General features: G+C 42.0%; 1 protein-coding gene across 1 annotated transcript; it reads left to right on the top strand.

The window, feature by feature from the left end:
* The first annotated feature begins 24,051 nt into the window (after nt 1–24,051).
* Nucleotides 24,052–24,445, top strand: LOC126561626 (uncharacterized). The gene is made up of 2 exons (XM_050217894.1): nt 24,052–24,246; nt 24,335–24,445. The coding sequence occupies exons 1-2, from the start codon at nt 24,084–24,086 to the stop codon at nt 24,400–24,402; spliced, it is 231 nt and encodes a 76-aa protein (XP_050073851.1). The 5' UTR covers nt 24,052–24,083; the 3' UTR covers nt 24,403–24,445.
* The last annotated feature ends 908 nt before the right edge of the window (nt 24,446–25,353 follow it).

Raw genomic sequence — 25,353 nt, 5'->3', positions numbered from 1 at the left:
GCCGTACGACGTTTGGATATAAAAGGAACATGAAAAACTTCGACTCTTTAATGGAAATGGAAAATAATGTAATTTGTTTTTTAAATACTTTATTAAGATTTGAAGTTCAGTACAAAGCGTAACATACTGTGATATAGTGTACATAATGTGATGTTATTTTTTTTTTTCTTCTGTCTGGTCTGGATCTGGCGAGATTTTTTTTCAATTTGTTGACGAGGCCATTTAGGTGATTCAAACTTTCAAAACAGCCAACCTTTTAGAAGTTTGCGCATTTTACCTAAATGCACCAAGTGCAGTGCATCTGCAACAATCACATCGTTGATGATGTTTATGATGAAAATATTTAAATCTATTAGGGGCGAATATACAGGGATATAAAAGGGCGTTCGGGATAATTTTGACCGCATCGTAAAACATGACATGTATCGTAAAAAAATAAGAAAATTTGGTTGATTCAAGTCAACTTCATTTTTTTCTAAGATTTTAGAGATTTTGGGAATCCAATTCCATGGCACCACGGCTATCATATTGGAGTTATATAAATGCAATGATTGAACTGATGAACTGATGTAAATATATTCAATTTCATTATTTTTTTTATACTTTGATTTGATCTTTTAGCCCTGCCAGAAACCATAGAAAAACTATTTCCCTTTAGTTAATGTCAATAATATAAAAATCTGAATATCAATTTGATTTTTTTTTCTATAATTTTTCGATTTTTTCTCCAAACTTTTAACTCTGAAAATTTCCTAGCAGCATCGCTACGCTGCAACAAAGTCAAATATTTATATAAAATTTTGAAATTGAAGAAAGCTAAAATCGCAACTCGGTAGAAAATAGTCTTAATCATAAAAAATGATTATCGATCTAATTGTTTTGTGGGAGAAATGACGGAGTGTGAATCATCGATTAGTTCGGGAATTGATCTTCCTGGCAGTAGCGTTCTTTATGGTGGGATGATAGTTTATGTTTTGAAATGCATTATTGGGGCGAATAAATGTGGACGGTTCTAGATTTCGGAAAATTCGTTCGAACAGTCGTGGGTATGGTGAAACTGGGGGAAACGTCATGTCTCTAAAAAATGTGGGTCCAGTCCATGGAGGAGGCACCGATGAGATTACATTGAAAGATGTGCTCACATTTGCGAACGGTGGAATCTGAGGTGGAGCTGTTTGTTGTGCCTGGATTTCTGGAGCAGCATAGTGGTAACGTTGGTTCTGTTGCGATGCATCTGTGGTTGGTACGGAAGTTCTATGGTGTTGAGCATTGTTGACGCCATCATCATCGTTCACAGGCTCGGCAACAGGTGTCTCTGGCCGGCATTCTTGACGTAAAATCGCCATAAAATGGTGGCAGTTGTACAGTTTTGCGAGCATGCACGGGTGGTTGCAATGCCTATTTTCTGAGACACGCTTCTCAGTTGGCTCAAAGGGTGAGCATAGAGAACAGCATATACCATCAGGAAAAGGGATTGTTATTCCCAAGTCAAGGCACAATTCCTTCGACGACTTCGGCGGTTGGTTCTGCTGAGTTGGGCGCTCTTCCACATCAGAACAATTATACACAGCACTGCGGTTCAGCTGAGGCCGACGCTCGGCTACTCCAGCGTTATTCGTCACTGGAAGTTTTTTCAGCTTAGTAGAAGGCTTTACCTCATTAGCGTTAAGCTTTTCATAGGGTTCAACTGCAACATCTTTTGTCAACCCCTTCACTACCTCGGCATAAGTCGTGATTCCAGTCGTTGGATTGGTAACATTAGCACGAGAGGATGCCGTGAACGGTTGGATACTCGACGGTTTGGACCAGTTAGCCGGATGTGCCACGTCTGGCAACGACCACATGTCGTTGCCCGTTGGGTATACCATTTTCGTAATCTGTTCGAATTTTTACTCTTCGATATCTGAATCGTGCAAGCACACCGAATCGGGAAGCAACAAAAGCGTACTAGAATCAGTTTTGAAGATTTCTTAGTACTCAGAAAAACACTTTCGCATTGATACTCCGGACCTACAAAAAAGAATCTGTTAGCGGAAGTTGCTTTACGTCTCTCAACAAACACACATCAGTGACATTCACACTTACGTCAACAAAATGGATTTCGTTTGCAGATTTTCACTCGAGCACACAAGATCCTTTTCTGGCTGGAAAAATGGTTCCTCTGCAATTCTTCACAAAAAAAATCTAATCATCTGTCGCCCGCGTAGTCCAGATCACTTCAGTTTGGAAGAGCAGTGTCGTTACTGTAAGAAAAATCCATGCTTTAGTTGCGAGTTCTCAGCAAATAATTTGTTTACGTGCTCACAGTATGGGACTTACCAATCTTACCAGCCCTCACACACAATTTCGCCTGTTCAGCTCTCCGGCAGCGCATCCACACCAGTTGAAGACGTAACTTAAAATACCGGCAAGTCTTGCGTCGTATGAATTACATCGCTACGACCGGCATCCGTAAAAAAAACGCAATGCAAACGCAAACGCACACATAAAAACGCAACGCAAACGCAAACGCACACATAAAAACGCAACGCAAAGATGCCAGGGGTGTGCAACACGGATTTGTACAATGCCACACATTGTCAAACACTCTTTCAATATCGAGGACAACAGTGGAAAAAGTTCATTTCATTAGCTAAATGTCACTTTAAACAAATGTCACTCAAGCACAACCATTAAATTCGATATAAAATAATAAGGACAAGCTTTGTTTTTGAGCTTGTTTTAGTTTTAAGGTTATACACCACTGACCATGTTCGGTTCTTGCTTCATCCAGACGCACGCACACAACCAACTAAAGTCGAACAAACTACACAAAAGCATCATGCGGTATGCTCGAGTTCTTTCTTTCTTCTTTGCTTCTTTGCTTCTTTCGTTAGCTTCGTCTGGCTACGTTCGATGGCACAAGAAGACATTTTTGGTTTTTATTTTATTTTTTTGCAAAGTATTTTCAAAATACGCTGAGACATGCGAAGTGTTTCCGAATGGTGGAATTGGAGGGTTTCGAATGTTTCTTTGGCGAGGGACGTTTGTCGTCAACCAACGCTGAAGAAATTTTGTTACACTCGTGCATTTATTTATTTTATTTAGTGCCGTGCCTATTACCAAAATCTGCCTGTTAAGGAACTAATTAGTATTGTCATTAGTAATTAAGGTCAAATTAGTATTGAAAAAGGCCCTAATATTGAATTTTTACAATAAGGAAATTTATTTTTCATAACTTTTGTCAAAACTATATCAAAACTGCATCCAGTCTTTATGTAGGTTGAAATTATTTGAACTGAATCATTGTTTTGTTTCATCAATCCATTCGACGCCTTGGTGGCACTGTAAGGCTGCGAAAACTGCCGGCGATGCATTTTCTGCCGACCAATAAAACAAGGGCAACAACCGGATTTCTTTCGCTCCCTTGCTTGCTAGTATAGTTACAGTATGATACAATCATAATATATGTTAATGATATTACAATGTTGCTCGATCTGCTTCACAGCAAGGAAAAAGAGACTAGAAGCATGGGAAAAATAGGGAGGAGCTTTGATGTCGAACGTTTGGCTTGAATTGGAATGGAATTTGGCCCTACAGAAGTTCCTGCTACTTGAGATCCTTGATAAAACCATCAAACAGAATAATCCATACTTTATACTGTTGTGTTTCGACCTCGAAGATGCAAATTGTTTACAGCAAAATAATCAAAAAATCAGCCTTGTTACTCATAAAAATGTTAAACGATCATTTTGTTCTTGTTTATTACATATTGCCTTGTATTTATTTTGCAAAGAATACGTCTGTTAGTTATATATAATCACCTTTTAGTGAGTATTTTATATTGAAATACGCAGCTCTACAAACCATCAGTTAAAATAAGATTAAGGTAGAATCGCCCAAGACGTAACTTATTATCAATATTTTAATTTTTCAATTCATAGAAATGAACAGCCTATTCAATGTGTAAAATTCATGCATCAACATCAACAGAACTATGAAAAATAAATACACATGAAAGGTATGAAACCAGTCAAAATGACTAGTCCGGTAGGTCTAGTGTTAAAATCATTCACAGACAGGACCCTTTTAGTTTTAGAAGAGCTGTTTTATTGTTTTGTTACAGTATTGAAGACAGTTAGACTCTTTAAGTTAGTTTTAATGGAATTGAAATAACAGCATTGTAACAATAATTACAAAATTTAAAATGTTTCTTGGCTAGTATGTGATTGTCAGTATATCCGGCATGACTATAGTCAAATTTTTCTTTCAAGTTTCATACATGAACTGCAATATCTCAAACCCCGTTTCTTGTATAGATATTTTCCACAGTTTTGTACTCCAAAATTTATCACCTCTACTCTACCACGAACAGTGCGTGTGAGGGAAGAAAAGGTTAGGTACGAGAGGAAGAGAGAGTTCTTTCTGTAATAACGTTTTACGATTGAGCACCAAATTTTCACATCGAAATACTTCTTTTTCTTGACATAACGACCTGTAAGGTCATGCCGGTCATCGAAATGGCTTTCTAGACTGCCGATACCACGTAGTTGGTTAGTCAGACCTCACTACGGGTGGACGGTCCTGCCTTTTGAAGACCCCGGTCCTGCCGTTTGCCCCGAAACACATCACATCGAAATAAATCCGGGGAAATTAGCAGTATTAGTGCTGCATCTCTGCTGCTTCTAGTGCTGCTAGTGCTGTTGTCAGTGTATGTAGCGATACCGCACTGATACGAATATGGTCCGACACCTCTTGAAGGTTAATATAGGATCTCCACACCTTTCTTTGACTCAATACGTCCACAGCGTACAGAATGGTAACATATCTCTTCAAATATCTGAGCCTGGGTACACGGGGAAACCCAACCCCTTGGGAAGATGGGTTGTATGGGTTGCTAAATTGAGTGGGGGGTGGGGGGAGGTGGGGTAGGGGACAACTAGCGTCTGTTCTCCATGTTAGCGGCGGCTGGTTGTCCTTCTGTCCTGGCATCTTACGGGACTTTCATCAGCAAGGATGCGTAGGCCCTCCGACGAGACAGGGGGCTGGGGGAGAGGCCTTACAAGCCGCCCCCAATACAATTGCAATGAAAGGGAACCAACAAATTTCGAATCGTATCAACAGATACAGACCCACGTCACGGAATAAAGACTACGGTGGGAAACTCGGGACATGGAACTGCAGATCCCTCACATCACCTGGAAGTATCCGCCTTCTTCCGGACGAAGTGAGGACCTGCGGCTTCGAAGTAGTAGCACTGCATGAGGTGCGCTTGAAAGGAGTAACGGAGCGCCCCTGCCGCAGTGATTGGATTATCTACCAAAGCGGTGGAGAAAAGCATGAACTCGGTACGGCTTTCCTGGTCATAGGTGAGGCAGGTTGAGGATCCACGAAAGGTTCTTCAATCTGAGCATCATCAATGTGCATAGTCCGTACCTTGGAAGCACCGATGACGATAAAGACCGTTTTTATACGCAGTTGGAGAGGGAGTACGACCGCTGCCCACAACACGACGTCAAGATTGTCATCGGAGATTTTAACGCTCAGGTCGGACGGGAGGAGGTATTTAAACCCACGATAGGAAGTTTCAGTTCGATAGGAAGCTGACGAACGACAACGGGCTTCGGCTTGTGAACTTCGCCTCCTCCAAGCACATGACCATTCGCAGCACCTTCTTCCCGCACGCACCTCGTTTCAGTTACACCTGGAGATTACCAAAGCAGACATATTCCTAGATTGACCACGGTCTTATCGATGGAAGGCACTTCTCGGATATTATCGACGTAAAGACCTATAGAGGGGCAAACGTCGACTCAGATCATTTCCTGGTTACGGTTAAGTTGCGCCAAAAACTTTGCGTAGCCAATAAGCTGCGCTTTCAGCCTACCCCAAGACTCAACATAGATCAGCTAAGGCAAGCTGATGTGACGAGGGACTTCGCAAACGCGCTTGGGGAAGCGCTGCCGAAGAACACCACCACCGAGGCGATGTCCCTCAATGATCACTGGCGTATGGTGGAGCAAGCCATCAGCAACACAGCCGAGCGAACAATTGGCCGCGTAACACGCGTAGAGGAAGGAATGGTTTGATGATGAGTGCAGGCGAGCACTATCCCAGAAGAACGCAGCGCGTATCCGCATGCTCCAGCGACTGAGGAGGCAGCAGATCCGTCTCTTCAAGGACAAGAAGCGGAGTTTCGAAGATTCGGACGGGCAACTGATAGAGCAGTTATTCCAGTCGGGGGAAACTCGCAAGTTCTACAGGATGTTGAATGCGGCACGTGGCGGTTTTACTCCCATGATCGCTATGTACCGCAGCGAGGAAGGACATATCCTGTCGGACGAAGGAGAGGTGATCAACAGGTGGTAGTGCCACTTCGACGGACACTTTAAGGGAGCAGGTGCAGGAGGTACCGAACTAGGCGCAGGAAGCAGAGGAATGCAGATCTACGACAGCCAGCATGACGATGACGAGGTACCCCCGCCATCCCTGGACGAAGTCATCAGTGCCATCAAACAGCTGAAATGCAACAAATCAGCTGGCAGCGGTGGGTTGGTGGCCGAACTGTTCAAGATGGGTCCGGTGAGGATTTCCGTCATAATGCATCGGCTGATTGTTAAGATTTGGGATCAGGAAGAACTACCGGGCGGATGGAAACTGGGTGTCAAACACACGGTGTACAAAAAGGGCGACAGGATGAACTGTACTAACTTCCGGGCCATCACAGTCCTGAATGCTGCTTATAAGATCCTGTCCCGAATACTCTTTTGCAGACTGGAGCCCCTTGCTACAGATTTCGTCGGAAGCTACCAATCTGGATTTGTTGGAGGCAAATAAACAACCGACCAAATCTTTACTCTACGACAGATCTTCCAAAAATGCCGGGAGCACCAGATCCCTACGCACCACCAGTTCATTGACTTCAAGGCGGCCTACGATACCATAGCTCGGACCTAACTATGGAACACCATGCAGCAGTACGGATTCCCTGGGATGCTGGTACGGCTGCTAAAGGCCACTATGGACTAGAGGCAAGATAAGAGTTTCGAGCATGCTGTAGGAATTGTTTCGAGGAATTTCACCAGGGTCTGAGGCAAGGAGACGGACTCTCCTGTTTGTTGTCCAACATCGCTCTGGAGGGTGTCATGCGAACCGCGGGCTTCGACATCCGGGGCACGATTTTCACCCGATCTCTTCAATTCCTTGGCTTCGCGGATGACATCGACATCATCGGACGGACAACTGCGGCGGCGTGCGAGGCGTACACTGGACTGAAACGCGAGGCCAGTAGAATTGGATTGAGCATCAATGCGGCGAAGACAGAATACCTGCTTGTCGGAGGCTCTGACCGTAATAGAGCCCGACTCGGAAGCAGAGTATCAGTTGACGGCGACGATTTCGAGGTAGTAGAGGAGTTCTACTAACTTGGTACGATTGTAACTTCGGACAAATACGTTGTTGTAGCAGCGAAATCCGAAGGCGCATCGGTCAGCGTAATCGTGCCTATTACGGACTCCACAAACTCCTGCGATCCAGAAGACTCCAACAACACACGAAATGTACGATTTACCGCACCTTGATACGTCAAGAAGAAGAAGAAGTGCTGCTTCTCGTGATTCTTTGCTCTATCCGCTTCCACAATTGCTCATTCAGAAACGCCTGCCTTGGAGATAAATTCGGCGATGCGGCCATGTTTTCCTTTCCTCTTCCAATTGCATTGCTGTATTTGTTGGATATCCCGTGCCCGAACTTATGACCATGCATCAATAGTAAAACAAAATAATTTTACAATTGTTAAGCGAAAAATCAATGTCAGTGCAAGCAGCTACTAACAATGATAGCAAGCAAAAGTACAAAACACAATTGAGCTCGATTTCTTTTTCTTTTATTTTGATTTACATTGACGGCCGAAAGTTTACAGAAATTATGTATCGTAAAAAAATAGGAAAATTTGGTTGATTCAAGTCAACTTCATTTAAGATTGTTTTCTAAGATTTTAGAGATTTTGGGAATTAAATTCCATGGCACCACGGCTATCATATTTGAGTTATATAAATGCAATGATTGAACTGATGAACTGATGTAAATATATTCAATTTCATTATTTTTTTATACTTTGATTTGATCTTTAAGCCCTGCCAGAAACCATAAAAAACTATTTTCTTTTCGTTAATGTCAGTAATATAAAATTCTGAATATCAATCTGATTTTTTTTCTATAACTTTTTGATTCTTTCTCCAAACTTCTAACTCTGAAAATTTCCTAGCAGCATCAAATATTTATATAAGATTTTGAAATTTAAGAAAGCTAAGTCGCAACTCGGTAGAAAATAGTCTTAATCATAAAAAATGATAATCGATCTAATTGTTTTGTGGGGGGAATGACGGAGCATGAATCATCGATGAGTTCGGGAATTGATACATGTTCCTGGCAGTAGCGTTCATTATGGTGGGATGATAGTTTATGTTTTGAAATGCCCATTGCGGCATGCCTCCTCCAGCCCATGGAGGAGGCATCGATGAGATTCCATTGAAAGATGTGCTCACATTTGCGAACGGTGGAATCTGAGGTGGAGCTGTTTGTTGTGCCTGGATTCCTGGAGCAGCATAGTGGTAAGGTTGGTTCTGTTGCGATACAACTGTTGCTGGTACGAATGTTCTATGGAACTGGGCATTGTTGACGGCAATTGTTGGATTATTTGGCCCAAGCATTTGTACGTTTGACCAATTCGGTCTTGGAAGTTGTTGTTCGTTGTTAAATATTCCAGGACCCTGAGGATGGTGCATAAAGGCCAGCGTGGCAGTTTTATTCTCGTCATTCTGCAGCCGTGATGGATTTGGTTCGGGTTGCTTCGTTGGTTGCATGGCAAAGTACGTTTTTATGCATTCCAAATATATCAAAGCCAGCTGCGCATCGGTTTGCATATCTTCTGGATTCCCTGGTTGCGGTGAAACTGTTACGAAAAAAAAGAAGAGAAACAAAAATATGTAGAATATGTCCAGGACTGTCAATTTGGTTATTATTCATACCTCCTATCTCTAGCAGTACATCCCAATACGAGTCAATTTCATCGTTCACCAGCTCGGCAATAGGTGTCTGTGGCCGGTATTCTTGACGCAAAATCGCCCCAAAAAAGCGGCATTTGGACAGTTCTTCGAGCCCGCAAGAGTGCTTGAAAAGCCTATTTTCAGTTCGCTCAAAGGGTGAGCATAGAGAACATTCGCATATGCCGCTATCAAGATAAGGGATTGTTAGTTGGTTCTGCTGAGTTGGGCGCTCTTCCACATCAGAACAATTATACACAGCACTGCGGTTCAGCTGAGGCCGACGCTCGGCTACTCCAGCGTTATTCGTCACTGGAAGTTTTTTCAGCTTAGTAGAAGGCTTTACCTCATTAGCGTTAAGCTTTTCATAGGGTTCAACTGCAACATCTTTTGTCAACCCCTTCACTACCTCGGCATAAGTCGTGATTCCAGTCGTTGGATTGGTAACATTAGCACGAGAGGATGCCGTGAACGGTTGGATACTCGACGGTTTGGACCAGTTAGCCGGATGTGCCACGTCTGGCAACGACCACATGTCGTTGCCCGTTGGGTATACCATTTTCGTAATCTGTTCTAATTCTTACTATTCGATATCTGAATCGTGCAAGCACACCGAATCGGGAAGCAACAAAAGCGTACTAGAATCAGTTTTGAAGATTTCTTAGTACTCAGAAAAACACTTTCGCATTGATACTCCGGACCTACAAAAAAGAATCTGTTAGCGGAAGTTCCTTTACGTCTCTCAACAAACACACATCAGTGACATTCACACTTACGTCAACAAAATGGATTTCGTTTGCAGATTTTCACTCGAGCACACAAGATCCTTTTCTGGCTGGAAAAATGGTTCCTCTACAATTCTTCACAAAAAAATCTAATCATCTGTCGCACACGCAGTCCAGATCACTTCAGTTTGGAAGAGCAGTGTCGTTACTGTAAGAAAAATCCATGCTTTAGTTGCGAGTTCTCAGCAAATAATTTGTTTACGTGCTCACAGTATGGGACTTACCAATCTTACCAGCCCTCACACACAATTTCGCCTGTTCAGCTCTCCGGCAGCGCATCCACACCAGTTGAAGACGTAACTTAAAATACCGGCAAGTCTTGCGTCGTATGAATTACATCGCTACGACCGGCATCCGTATAAAAAACGCAACACAAAGATGCCAGGGGTGTGCAACACGGATTTGTACAATGCCACACATTGTCAAACACTCTTTCAATATCGAGGACAACAGTGGAAAAAGTTCATTTCATTATCTAAATGTCACTTTAAACAAATGTCACTCAAGCACAACCATTAAATTCGATATAAAATAATAAGGACAAGCTTTGTTTTTGAGCTTGTTTTAGTTTTAAGGTTATACACCACTGACCATGTTCGGTTCTTGCTTCATCCAGACGCACGCACACAACCAACTAAAGTCGAACAAACTACACAAAAGCATCATGCGGTATGCTCGAGTTCTTTCTTTCTTCTTTGCTTCTTTGCTTCTTTCGTTAGCTTCGTCTGGCTACGTTCGATGGCACAAGAAGACATTTTTGGTTTTTATTTTATTTTTTTGCAAAGTATTTTCAAAATACGCTGAGACATGCGAAGTGTTTCCGAATGGTGGAATTGGAGGGTTTCGAATGTTTCTTTGGCGAGGGACGTTTGTCGTCAACCAATGCTGAAGAAATTTTGTTACACTCGTGCATTAATTTATTTTATTTAGTGCCGTGCCTATTAACAAAATCTGCCTGTTAAGGAACTAATTAGTATTGTCATTAGTAATTAAGGTCAAATTAGTATTGAAAAAGGCCCTAATATTGAATTTTTACAATAAGGAAATTTATTTTTCATAAGTTTTGTCAAAACTATATCAAAACTGCATTCAGTCTTTATGTAGGTTGAAATTATTTGAACTGAATCATTGTTTTGTTTCATCAATGCAAGTCGTACGGATGTTTGGGTCCGTATTTTTCATTCATAATTACTGTAAATTCCATCTTTTTAGATAAAAAAAATCAATCAGAAGCCATCGGAGGACATTCAGCGAACGATTGGGATAAAGATTGCTGGCAAATTTGCAGGTAAATTAAGTGAAAACAGTGTATTTTTGGTGGCGAGTGATTAACAGTGGTTCGTGTGTCTATCACATTCAGGGATTCATCTACTCCAGCTCTGAAATCCTTGTGCCTACTTCCGAATATTGTCCTGAATGCAGAATAACAACATCAGCGGCAAGAACCAGCGAAAATGGCAATGGATTTTCAGCGCAACTGAAGGATGTGAGTAAGTGCAAAGTGCCAGTGGAAAAAGGGCAAAAAACTGCAATGTTTAGAGCAGTGCAATAAACGCAGAACAAAAGCTTTCCTGTGCAAATCAAGAGCTATTTAGCACAACTTGCCCGTTAAAATGGGGCTGTTTCATTCATACAAAGATGTTGCTACAATGCTAGTTGAGTAAGACTGCGAATTCTACCGGCGATGCATTTTCTGCTGACCAATAAAACAAGGGAAACAACCGGATTTCTTTCGCTCCCTCGCTATCTCTCTCTCGCTTATGTAAGCTTGTTTGTTCTTTACAACGTCATCCAACAGACGCTGGCGGTTCGTAAAAACAGCTATCGAATAATACCTACCGACAATTTTGCTTTTACAGTTACAGTATGATACAATCCTAATATATAGTTATATGATTGACACTCCTACATGCCAACTGCAAGTGGTAGTGTAGCGAGCAACACTAATATAGTAAAGTACTCTAGAAGGAAATAGAATGTTAAAAATATAAAATTGTTGGTCGATCTGCTTCATAGCACGGAAAAAGAAACTGGAAGCATCGGACTAACACTGTTTGTTTGCGTGAAGGGAGGAGCTTATAAATAATAAAATAGGGAGGAGCTTTGATGTCGAACGGTTGGCTTGAATTGGAATGGAATTTGGCCCTGACTTGAGATCCTCTTACACAAGTGTGAGCACAATGGCAAGATGTTATAACCTCCATGGGCGGGTATGAACTTGGGCATTCCAACCGTACGAGATCCATCGTATCGTGTCATATTAATAGTTGTAAAATAACATCCCTTGTTGCTACTATATTATGCAAATCGATTCGCTGCACAGGCTGAGGCCGTAAAGGGCAAAGGTTTCGTGGTGCTTGCTCCGTCCAACATCCGTCGATTTTATTACCAACGCGGAAGATCGACCACCGCGTAAAAGCAACGATCTGTATGCAGGGACAAAAGCTCTTCGATGGTAGGTATGGAAGAAGGGGGGGGGGGGGGGGTCCAGTCCAGCAGTGACATTCCAAGCTCGATCCGGTCAGCGTTCAATCTATGAATGATCGGCAAGTTCTATTCCGCAGCAGCAAGCACGACTTCACTACTCTCGAGACTGAACCCGCCAAACACTGGGAAACCGTTGCGCTTTATTTTCTGTAGATAGCGCCAATCCATTTGCCGATTATTTCTCATCTATTTTTAGGCCCTTAGCTATTGATCTGTAGCGTCCTGACGGCTAGGATCCAGGACAACAAACTTCGAACGTTTCAAGATAGGTGCGCTTCAAAAATAGGTATAAATAGCGAAAAACAAATCAGGCAAGGGGAACCCTCGGTGTGCCGTATGTGCGGCGGAACACCTATCGGAGCAGTGCCCATCCATGAGCGAGGCGGCAACTGCAAAGTGCACCTCTTGCGGCGGCTCTCATCGTACTGACGATCTGTCTTGCCCGAAGCGCGAAAAATACATTGAAATTAGACAACGCGCCAACACTCGTAACCAGCAACCGAAAAACAAAGGTTCAGTGATACATCCACCACTATCAGCTTCATGTGCACCCTTTACCCGTCAGGTTTTATCCACTCCTCCGTTGGTAAAGTCGTACGCTCGAGTCGTTTGACTCGAGCACATCTCTTCCAGAGCTCGACCAGCTGCGCAGCGCACCTATGAGATGTGCTCGAGTCGTTTGACTCGAGCACATCTCTTCCAGAGCTCGACCAGCTGCGCAGCGCACCTAGTCAACGTTACCGCCATCCAAACCAACACCTGCTAAAACCGCAACACCCAAATACGAGCTGGCTCAACGACTGGAGGATATCAGGAACGCTCCTGACACTCCAATCACATCAACTCCAGCCTCAACTTCTGCAGAGGATCTCTTCAGGCCGAAAGAGATGTTTGACATCTTCAGCAGAATGTTACCCAAAATCCGCCTTTGCCGCAACAAGGGAGAACAAATCGTCGTTATCGCAGAACTGCTGAAGCTTCTACACTGACCGAGCATTCCGAGTAATCACTTGGAATGCCCAGTCAATGCCCTTGTTCGGCACAACATAGATGCAGCGCTGATAGCGGAAATCCATCTCAAGCCTGAGATGAGTTTCTACTCATGCAACTTCACCATCCATCGTCTCGGTCGCAGTACCTCCCGAGGTCATTACGATCCGACGTGGAATCCGACACCAACTACTCCCGCACTACAACACTATCACCATAGAAGCAATAGGCGTCCAGCTCTTAACTGATGCGGGTCCGTTGCAGCTTACGGCAGTTTATTGTCCACGGCAATGCACCCTATCGCAAAGAGCTATGTCCCGACAAGCTATTCGCTCATTGGGGGTGACCTCAACGCTAAACATTAGTTGTGGGGCAACGTACGGAGCAACACGAATGGAATCACCGTGGAGTGTTCGTGGTGCGGTTCTCGTTCTCGATGACCACACGCGGACGCTCGTCAACAGACGTAATTCGCTGAGGCGACAGCACTAGCGGACCGAGGATCTGTTGCTGAAACGACAGGCTGCGAAACTTTCGCGTATCATCCACGAGCGAGTGTTGACGATTCGCAATAAAAACTTCGAGCGAATGGTCCAACAGTTACCACCCGATGCAGCCAGCTTCTGGAAAACTGCAAAAGTTCTTCGCACCAAACCTAGACCAGTACCACCACTCAAAATAGCAACGAACCAGACGGCACACACACCAGCAGAAAAGTCCGACACACTTACTCTACAAACTGTAGGGCCAGTGCTCGTCAGATCGATGTCCTCTGTCGATGTCCAGTCCACATGAGTCATCTGTGGCTGCCACTATTAACCGATTAGATGATGACAACCCACCCTTTCCAACTGAAGACCGAACCACCATAGTAGAAGTGAAGGCTGATGGCCATGAGAATGAGGAACATGAAGGCCCCTGGCTTCGACCGTTGTTTTTATCTCTCTTATTTTCCACAGTCCTGGAAGTGCGCCAAGGTCATCCCGATCCTTAAGCCAGAGAAGGATCCGACACTGCCTGCTAGCTATCGACCCATCAGTCTGTTGAGAAGTCCCGATAAACTCTTCGAGAGATTAGTTTACTGGAGGCTTCGCGATGCAGTCGACGTGCAGCACTCATTCCAGCGGAACAGTTTGGTTTCCGGGCCGTCCATTCCTCCACACTACAGCTTCTTCAACTGAAGAACACCATCGACAACAATAGACGAGTCTCCAAATCCACTGCTGCCGTTCTGCTGAACATTGAGAAGGCGTTCGACAATGTGTGGCAGAACGGGCTCATTCACAAGTTCTGCAGGTTCGGCATTCCAGCTCACCTGGTAAAGATCTTGAACAACTATCTAAAACAGCGAATGTTTCGGGTCGTTGTTTCATCAGCCACTTCCGGTGAAACTGCAGTACCAGCTGGTGTTCCGCAGGGCAGCATAAATATGCATCTGCTCTATCTGCTGTACACTGCGGATCTACCGGCCCTTCCCGCTGGTGTGCACATGTTCCTGTTCGCAGATGACATGGCCATCGCGACGAAGGGTAGGACACCTGCAGAGTTGAGGAACAGCGCCCAACGTTCACTGTCCATAATCCAACAATATGCTACCGACTGGAAAATTGAAAACAACCAAGCCAAGACTCAGGCGGTGATCATCCCTCATCGTCTGACAAACCGGCTCATCAACCCACATACACACAACATCACGATAGACAGCATCCGGTTGCCGTGGAGATCCACGATCCGGTACCTCGGAGTCACTATTGACAACCGAATGCTGTTCAATCACCATACAAAAGATACATCCATCCGCTTACTAATATTATTGAGGAAGTTATATCCAGGAAGATATATCAATAGACGCTCCAAGCTTCAACCAAAAAACATGCTAGCCATCTACGAACAGATCGTGCTGCCCACAGCAACGTACGACATTTTTGTATGGCGTTCCTGTGCAAGGACCAATCTGCGAAAGGTACAAACTAGCTGCAATAGATTCCTCCGACTCATCCTGGACGCTCCTCGCTGGACACGGCTTGAAGAGCTCTACGAACACAAGCCAACACCATTTGACGACATAGCAGACAACATCATCAACCGGCTACAAGCATCAGCAGAAGCCTCAACTCACCAACTGGTGCACAACCTAATTTTTAGATGATAAGTTATTTTGTAAAGTAGTTTGACTAGTTTTTAAGTTGTTGATTAGTTTGTCATAACCACTAGCTTTAGCGCTTAACATATTAATTATTTAGCATACATTACGACAACAGCGCTGAAAAGCTTATTAGCGTCTCGCAAACTAACATTAATCATGTAAATACTAACATATTTGACAATAAATACATTATTCTAAAAAAAAAAGGCAATGGTAGAAGGTTTTGGCAAGCCACTAGGTGCATATCTGCTGGAATAAAAAGAAGCCAACCCCACTTCACATCCTTCGATGATTGAGCAAGGTCTTGCTGATGCTCCAGCTAATGTACTTGAAGTTGCCACCCCTCAGATTAGCGTCGAACGAGTATTTTTGGTCTGGCCAACTTTTTTTTTTTTTGTAACGGAGAGGGAACCTTCAAAAGGTCCCCATCTCGGAAGGTGGTCTGCGGCTACAGACCAACCCTCAAGATGGGGTATGTGGGATTCATCGTGACTGGGCCCGTTAAGCGGACCCGGCAGCCGATGCGACCCAACTAAACCACTCCTCGACCTGATCCGAAACCTGCCGATGCGCTGATGTGCGTAGTACTCCATGCAGGTTCGTTTGTGCGATGCACTCATCCCGTTGACGCGCGGTTGCTGCGTCATTCGTCCTTGTTGTCTCAGCTGCTACTGCTGCTTCGTGCCTTCCTTTCCGCTGCTGCTGCTCAGACCCGTCCGTCCGTAGCCATTTCTCCCGGTTGGGTCTAAGCTCCTGCTACTGAACATTACATGGTCGACATCTTCCACGTCATGTTCACACACCAGAAAGTTTGGCGAGCCGTCGAGGATGCCTTTCTCGACGAAGTAGCTCCGGAGAAACCCATGCCCTGTAAAGAGTTGAGATAGAAAGAAATCAATTTCTCCGTGCTTACGATTTACCCAGGACATAATGTCCGGGATAAGTCTCCTCGTCTTCATCTCCGGCGATCCCTGCTGCTCTGCTCCGGCTGTCCACTGTTGTTGCCAGCGTTCCATGGTCTCCTCTCTGCGTCGCTTTCGTATGTCTGGTCCAGTATATCCCCTCGCTACCTTGTCGTCATGGCAGCGATTGATCAGATTTGTTTGCATCGAAGTACTCTTCCTTTCTCTCGCTTAGCAGTTGGTGGGGTTATGTTGCGCTCTGCTTTTGCACACACACACACTCCGTCCGTCGTATTGCAAAAGCTGATCTTAGGGGAGACAGAGAAAACTTTTTTGCTGTTGGTGATTTAATGACGTAGGAGTATACTTTACCGGTAGGATTAGAACCACGACCCTTCGAATTACAGGTACATAACACTTATTCGTTGCACTTTTTAACTACTGTTATGTGCACAAGTGTAAACAAGGGTTTTTATTTCAGCATAAAGATGAACGACCAACTTTTTTTCAGAGTCAATAGAAAACGCAGGACATCGTCTTCAACAGTCAATAGAAAAAAAAATCGATCCCAAGTTGTTTGCTCAGTACAGATGGATAGGTGCAAGCCATTATAATAATAAAATTGCGCTTAAAGAGCAGAAAGCTCTCTTAGATGTCGTGAAAGAGGCTATTGGCATTAGTATTGAAGGACACGATGAATTATTTTTAAAAAGTTTCATGCAAACTAAAATGAAACATGCCGTACGACGTTTGGATATAAAAGGAACATGAAAAACTTCGACTCTTTAATGGAAATGGAAAATAATGTAATTTGTTTTTTAAATACTTTATTAAGATTTGAAGTTCAGTACAAAGCGTAACATACTGTGATATAGTGTACATAATGTGATGTTATTTTTTTTTTTCTTCTGTCTGGTCTGGATCTGGCGAGATTTTTTTTCAATTTGTTGACGAGGCCATTTAGGTGATTCAAACTTTCAAAACAGCCAACCTTTTAGAAGTTTGCGCATTTTACCTAAATGCACCAAGTGCAGTGCATCTGCAACAATCACATCGTTGATGATGTTTATGATGAAAATATTTAAATCTATTAGGGGCGAATATACAGGGATATAAAAGGGCGTTCGGGATAATTTTGACCGCATCGTAAAACATGACATGTATCGTAAAAAAATAAGAAAATTTGGTTGATTCAAGTCAACTTCATTTTTTTCTAAGATTTTAGAGATTTTGGGAATCCAATTCCATGGCACCACGGCTATCATATTGGAGTTATATAAATGCAATGATTGAACTGATGAACTGATGTAAATATATTCAATTTCATTATTTTTTTTATACTTTGATTTGATCTTTTAGCCCTGCCAGAAACCATAGAAAAACTATTTCCCTTTAGTTAATGTCAATAATATAAAAATCTGAATATCAATTTGATTTTTTTTTCTATAATTTTTCGATTTTTTCTCCAAACTTTTAACTCTGAAAATTTCCTAGCAGCATCGCTACGCTGCAACAAAGTCAAATATTTATATAAAATTTTGAAATTGAAGAAAGCTAAAATCGCAACTCGGTAGAAAATAGTCTTAATCATAAAAAATGATTATCGATCTAATTGTTTTGTGGGAGAAATGACGGAGTGTGAATCATCGATTAGTTCGGGAATTGATCTTCCTGGCAGTAGCGTTCTTTATGGTGGGATGATAGTTTATGTTTTGAAATGCATTATTGGGGCGAATAAATGTGGACGGTTCTAGATTTCGGAAAATTCGTTCGAACAGTCGTGGGTATGGTGAAACTGGGGGAAACGTCATGTCTCTAAAAAATGTGGGTCCAGTCCATGGAGGAGGCACCGATGAGATTACATTGAAAGATGTGCTCACATTTGCGAACGGTGGAATCTGAGGTGGAGCTGTTTGTTGTGCCTGGATTTCTGGAGCAGCATAGTGGTAACGTTGGTTCTGTTGCGATGCATCTGTGGTTGGTACGGAAGTTCTATGGTGTTGAGCATTGTTGACGCCATCATCATCGTTCACAGGCTCGGCAACAGGTGTCTCTGGCCGGCATTCTTGACGTAAAATCGCCATAAAATGGTGGCAGTTGTACAGTTTTGCGAGCATGCACGGGTGGTTGCAATGCCTATTTTCTGAGACACGCTTCTCAGTTGGCTCAAAGGGTGAGCATAGAGAACAGCATATACCATCAGGAAAAGGGATTGTTATTCCCAAGTCAAGGCACAATTCCTTCGACGACTTCGGCGGTTGGTTCTGCTGAGTTGGGCGCTCTTCCACATCAGAACAATTATACACAGCACTGCGGTTCAGCTGATGCCGACGCTCGGCTACTCCAGCATTATTCGTCACTGGAAGTTTTTTCAGCTTAGAAGAACGCTTTACCTCATTAGCGTTAAGCTTTTCATAGGGTTCAACTGCAACATCTTTTGTCAACCCCTTCACTACCTCGGCATAAGTCGCGATTCGCGTTGTTGGATTGGTAACATTAGCACGAGAGGATGCCGTGAACGGTTGGATACTCGCACTGGCTGGCAACGACATGTGATTTCCTGTTGGGTATACCATTTTCGTAATCTGTTCGAATTCTTACTCTTCGATATCTGAATCGCGAAAGCACACCGAATCGGGAAGCAACAAAAGCGTACTAGAATCAGTTTTGAAGATTTCTTAGTACTCAGAAAAACACTTTCGCATTGATACTCCGGACCTACAAAAAAGAATCTGTTAGCGGAAGTTCCTTTACGTCTCTCAACAAACACACATCAGTGACATTCACACTTACGTCAACAAAATGGATTTCGTTTGCAGATTTTCACTCGAGCACACAAGATCCTTTTCTGGCTGGAAAAATGGTTCCTCTGCAATTCTTCACAAAAAAAAATCTAATCATCTGTCGCCCGCGTAGTCCAGATCACTTCAGTTTGAAAGAGCAGTGTCGTTACTGTAAGAAAAACCCATGCTTTAGTTGCGAGTTCTCAGCAAATAATTTGTTTACGTGCTCACAGTATGGGACTTACCAATGTGCAATCCGCGCACAACTATGTTTCAGGTAGAGTTACTGCTACCGTGCACCGAAAAGAGTGTCTTCGTTTTTCTCCAATCTCTCGCACAAATCCAATACTATCAACAACAACGCAACACTCCAATCACAAATTTTCTTTCATACACGCCTGTTCAGCTCTCCGGCAGCGCATCCACACCAGTTGAAGACGTAACTTAAAATACCGGCAAGTCTTGCGTCGTATGAATCACATCGCTACGACCAGCATCCGTACACACACATAAAACGCAAAGCAAAGATGTCAGGGGTTTGCAACAAGGTTTTGTACATTGTGAATAGAAGCCTGATTTGAAAAAAAGGTTCTATTATTCATGTTCATTTTGTTTTACTTTCCCAAACCATTAAAAAATTGGGTTCCGCGATATACAGTTACATTGCTTTTCAACGACTATTTCCTATTGATTATTTGTACATTTAGGCTATTTAATTTATCTTGAACATTCGTTTGGAGAAGTCCTAACATTTAAAACTTACAAACTAAAACTCAAAACTATGTCTCATTTTACGCTTAAACTTTCACTCTCTTAATAGCTCATTAAATTCATAAAGAAATTTTTTGTATGACTTCATGTTTTGAATGTAATAAGACGTTTCTTGTCGACTCAATCATTTGAAGAATTAAATCATCTAATTGCTTTGTACCGGGTGAAATATAGAGATCAGTAAGTCTAGTCATAAATGGAGCATTTGTTAACATTCTTAATACCTTTTTTAAATATATCACACAGCAGTTTAAAATCGTTTGTAAAATGTAAAAGAATTAAACAATTTAAATTCGTTGAGTTTTTAATCAAAAAAATCAAAACTGAACGAATATGTCCTCATCTCTTTCCAACACTCCAGCCGCTCCATCCATCCAGAAAAGGCTACTCCATCCAGTGTGCTAGTTTAATGGTCTACGGTTTATCCAGTTGACTGTCGTTTCATAACTTCGGTTCCACCATACCTTCAGCGAAGGATGCATATCAATTCGATGTTAACAAATAGGGAAAACAGAGGCAAAGAATATAAAACTTACCATCATTGTTATGGTCTAACGATAACACTGCGGCAGCATCTTGTTCATATCTCATTTCCGTTTTATTCTGTACAAAACATAACTTTATTTTAGGTAACGCGATTAATTTTCGTTATCCTTTTCCACTGCACAGGTTTGAAGTTAAGATCGCAATCAAAGTACAATCTGAATCAAAATCGAACTAAAACAATAAACCTTTGATGAACAAATGCAACTCAGCTATGTTCCAGCAGACAGCTTTGTGTCAAATCACAAGCAGTACTTCGTTAAATCAAAAAGTCATTCCAGAATCATTTCAATGAATTCGGTAATATTTCTCATTTTTCCTTTCAGTAGCTTGACTATATGACGTGGGATGATAAAACGCAATAGTTTGTAGATAAGGCCATCATGCCACACATTGTCAAACGCTTTTTCAACATCGAGGACAACAGTGGAAAAAGTTAATTTCATTAGCTAAATGTCACTTTAAACAAACTTCACTCAAGCACAACCATTAAATTCGATATTAAATAATAAGGACAAGCTTTGTTTTTGAGCTTGTTTTAGTTTTAAGGTTATACACCACTGACCATGTTCGGTTCTTGCTTCATCCAGACGCACGCACACAACCAACTAAAGTCGAACAAACTACACAAAAGCATCATGCGGTATGCTCGAGTTCTTTCTTTCTTCTTTGCTTCTTTGCTTCTTTCGTTAGCTTCGTCTGGCTACGTTCGATGGCACAAGAAGACATTTTAGGTTTTTATTTTATTTTTTTGCAAAGTATTTTCAAAATACGCTGAGACATGCGAAGTGTTTCCGAATGGTGGAATTGGATGGTTTCGAGGGACGTTTGTCGTCAACCAATGCTGAAGAAATTTTGTTACACTCGTGCATTTATTTATTTTATTTAGTGCCGTGCCTATTAACAAAATCTGCCTGTTAAGGAACTAATTAGTATTGTCATTAGTAATTAAGGTCAAATTAGTATTGAAAAAGGCCCTAATATTGAATTTTTACAATAAGGAAATTTATTTTTCATAAGTTTTGTCAAAACTATATCAAAACTGCATCCAGTCTTTATGTAGGTTGAAATACTTTGAACTGAATCCTTTTTTTGTTCATCAATGCATTCGACGCCTTGGTGGCACTGTAAGGCTGCGAAAACTGCCGGCGATGCATTTTCTGCCGACCAATAAAGCAAGGGCAGCAACCGGATTTCTTTCGCTTCCTTGCTTGCTAGTATAGTTACAGTATGATACAATCATAATATATGTTAATGATATTACAATGTTGCTCGATCTGCTGCACAGCAAGGAATAAGAGACTAGAAGCACGGGAAAAATAGGGAGGAGCTTTGATGTCGAACGTTTGGCTTGAATTGGAATGGAATTTGGCCCTGACTTGAGATCCTCTTACACAAGTGTGAGCACAATGGCAAGATGTTATAACCTCCATGGGCGGGTATGAACTTGGGCATTCCAACCGTACGAGATCCATCGTATCGTGTCATATTAATAGTTGTAAAATAACATCCCTTGTTGCTACTATATTATGCAAATCGATTCGCTGCACAGACCGAGGCCGTAAAGGGCAAAGGTTTCGTGGTGCTTGCTCCGTCCAACATCCGTCGATTTTATTACCAACGCGGAAGATCGACCACCGCGTAAAAGCAACGATCTGTATGCAGGGACAAAAGCTCTTCGATGGTAGGTATGGGGGGGTAGGGGTTGTCCCCCGACTTCAGAAGGCCCTCCCCCCCCCCCCCCTTCCATCACGCATGTTTCGTGGAGATATATGCGTGGAGCAAAATTTAATTGCGATATTTTTACGACCGTCTGGGTGCTACGAAAGGCCAAAAAAAAGCGAAGAGCTTGAACGCAGCAGAATGTGAATGAACTGCGGCTGCAAAGATGCATTGTAATTTTGCAGTGCTGTGGGAGTCTGCACGTGTGTGTTAACCTAGGGTGAGATGCAGTATAGATGTTTTCGAATAAGAATTTTACGACTTTCTGGATTCAAAACCGGTTTTCGCTGAGGGAGCAAGCACGCCAAGGGTATTTAGAAAGTTACAAATTCTATTAGAACACGAACTAAAGCAAGGTTATCGATCGTCTTGATCGGATTCGGCATACCCCTTAACTACTTTAACTTACAGATTATGTACTATAGTTTAACCCTGCCCTGGGCAACCAGAAAACTTCATATGCAAGGCATCCGGGCTTCCCGGGTAGCCAGCAACTTTGGAGGCTTGTAACTTTTTTGATACAAAATATAATACCAATGCAATACACTAGTGTTAGTTTAGTTAACTTTTCTTCTTTCTCTTAATGCTTAATGTTCAATGCTCTATCAATTTCATGTAGTTTGTTTGAAAGTTTATAAGTTTTCTTTCGACAAAACAGAAACCTAAAAAAATATTTGAATGCTTTAACAAAATTTTACAACAAACAACAGCTTCTAAAAAATTATAGAACTGTAAACCACGCATATAATCTTATGTATTCAGAAATTTACTACGAGCAAGTAAAAAGTTAAAGATGTTTTTATTTGAATAAAACCCTTTACAGCGGACCTCGTTTTTAAAAGCAAGAAACAACACGAAATAAAACGATACATGATTGTCAAATGCACATTCTTTCCGAATTTATTTTTCATAAAATCATTTAAACTGGTTGATTAAACACCTCAAACTCAACTAAAATGCATACATAATGTTGAAGGCTCTTCAGCAACGTATTTCATTCAAACAAAAACACCTGCAACTTCATATTTACTCGTAGTAAAATTATGAAATTGGCGCTTGTAACATAAACTTTAAATAGCTTAAACTTTAAAAAAAAATCATCCATGAATATTCATAACTTCAAAACGACTTAAATTAGAGGTGACGTATGTAAACCAATAGAAGGAAGAAAAATTAATTCAATTTTCATTAGAATATAGCACCACAATTGGGCTACGTATACAAAAGTTATGATTATCCCTAGTTGATGGCTACTCTAGTAGCCCGGTTACTTGGAAAAGGGGTATAGGCAAAAAATAGCAATTCTGAAACACTTCACTTATTATAACACTTATTGAATCTATTCGGAAAAATTCATGAAAATTTTTGGATAAAGATAGCTGTGATTTGCTCCAATAAACCAAATTTCAAATCAATCGGATTCCTGGAATTGAAAAAAAGCAATAAACATCGTTTTGGCTACCCGCGTAGCCGATTGCCTGCAAAACGGTTAATTGTTTTCAATGGAAAGCAATACTATATTTTGCAGTTAGCTCAAGCGAACTGCACGACGATCCGCATAAAATTTTATTAAATCTATTTTATATGAAGGCGTACCATAGGTAGTTGAAATAACGGAGTTATTTTTTCAAAGTTTCAAATTCAACTCTACAACACCGCAGCAGCACCATATAAACAGCCCCATCATGTCACTACTGTCACTGTCCTCGCTGCTCTGCTTTTTGTCATTTTGACGAAAGAAGAAGAAGACAACCTCCAGTCCATCTCGTGCTGGCTGAAAATTCACTGTGAAAGGTAAGCTCACCTAACTGCTCCACCGTAAGCATATTATATAATATTACATACGATAATATTAATTGTTAATTGTCCGGCGATTATTGTTTCTACTCCTACCCAGCAAGGCGGTAACACAAAAAAGATACAGCAGCATAATGTCGGATCCGGTTGCGCGTCCTATGAAGTTCCCGTACACCTTCTCGGCGAAGGTGGCACAGTTCCCGATTCAGCACTACTTCAAGAACCAGTGGATCTGGCGCTATTACTTCATCGCGTTCGGCGTGTCCATTCCGCTGTTCTACAAAATCCACAAGCTAGGTAGGTCATTCGCTGTTCAGCCGGCTTTTCATCGCTCCTTTTACATGAGCATTCAACACGGTCCGTTGTTCTCCCGTTTCACCCGCAGCTAACTCGCCGGCCAACCAAGCGAAATGGGCTGAATCGAAGAGGAAGGAGCACGAGGAACACCATTAGGCACCGCCTAAAGGTTGTTTCAACATTCAGCCTTCTAGCAACTAGGTCAAAAGTCAGCAGCAGGATCAGCAACGACTAGTAAGCGATCCGTTCTACAATCAACATATGCAATGGCCGGTTCCGACCGGAAGACGGCCCAGGACGCGCGTGTGTGTTGTGATACCTTGCCGAAATGGTGTTTGGGTGGGTGGGTACGTGCACGGTTTCGGACTGTTATCACAACCATCCTGTTTGATTGGAGAGAAATAAAGCGTTGCTAAACTAACGACGTAATGATTTGGTAAAGATTTCTTTCGCCGCAATGTTCTCCAATGCCAGGGAAGGATTGAGCTGATGTGACCGTATCGCTCTAGCCTGTATCACAAATTTATGTTGAGATTGGGAAGATATTTGAAGAAAGAAAAAAATGAGTGCAAAAAAATATAAGATCAAGTTTATTTTATGTTGACAATAAGGCGGTAAGCCGTAATAATATATTATAAATAAATAAATTCATTTTATGTGACCGCATCGCTCCTTAAAATTGGAAGTTTGCAGCTATTTGAAGAAAGTGACAGGAAAAATAGGAAAAACTCAATGTAAAGTTTTGCCGCCGCAAAAAAAAAATTATTTTAGGTAAAAAAAACTCTTCCAACGGAGAGCAATTTTGCTTTGTGATAAAACTTTTTTTTCTGTGGGAAAAACGTTTTATTTTGCGCTTTTCCATCGAAACATTTTTCTATCTCTTCGTCTAGTATGCTCTCCTGTTATTCGAGATCAAATTTTGCTGCGTCGAAAATTCTCTATTTTGGATTTTGCGCTGGAGCGACTGTTAGTAACAGGGGCGCATGTATTCGAGAAGAAAATCATCGAATCATTGCATCATCGAATGCAGGCTTTCCTGTCGCGCCAGTAGGGAATAAGCATAAAATGAGGAAATTTCAATGTAGCAAAATTTGATCTATATTAACA

Source organism: Anopheles maculipalpis, chromosome X (genome assembly GCF_943734695.1).
Source record: "Anopheles maculipalpis chromosome X, idAnoMacuDA_375_x, whole genome shotgun sequence".
Classification (NCBI taxonomy): Eukaryota; Metazoa; Arthropoda; class Insecta; order Diptera; family Culicidae; genus Anopheles; species Anopheles maculipalpis.
This window is presented reverse-complemented; position numbering and strand designations above follow the sequence as displayed.

Bases quoted from the DNA above. Each gene is read 5' to 3' on its own strand.
- LOC126561626 (XM_050217894.1), top strand. From the start codon at position 24,084: ATGTCGGATCCGGTTGCGCGTCCTATGAAGTTCCCGTACACCTTCTCG. The intron at 24,247-24,334 runs GTAGGTCATTCG...TTTCACCCGCAG, and splicing joins CTACAAAATCCACAAGCTAG to CTAACTCGCCGGCCAACCAA.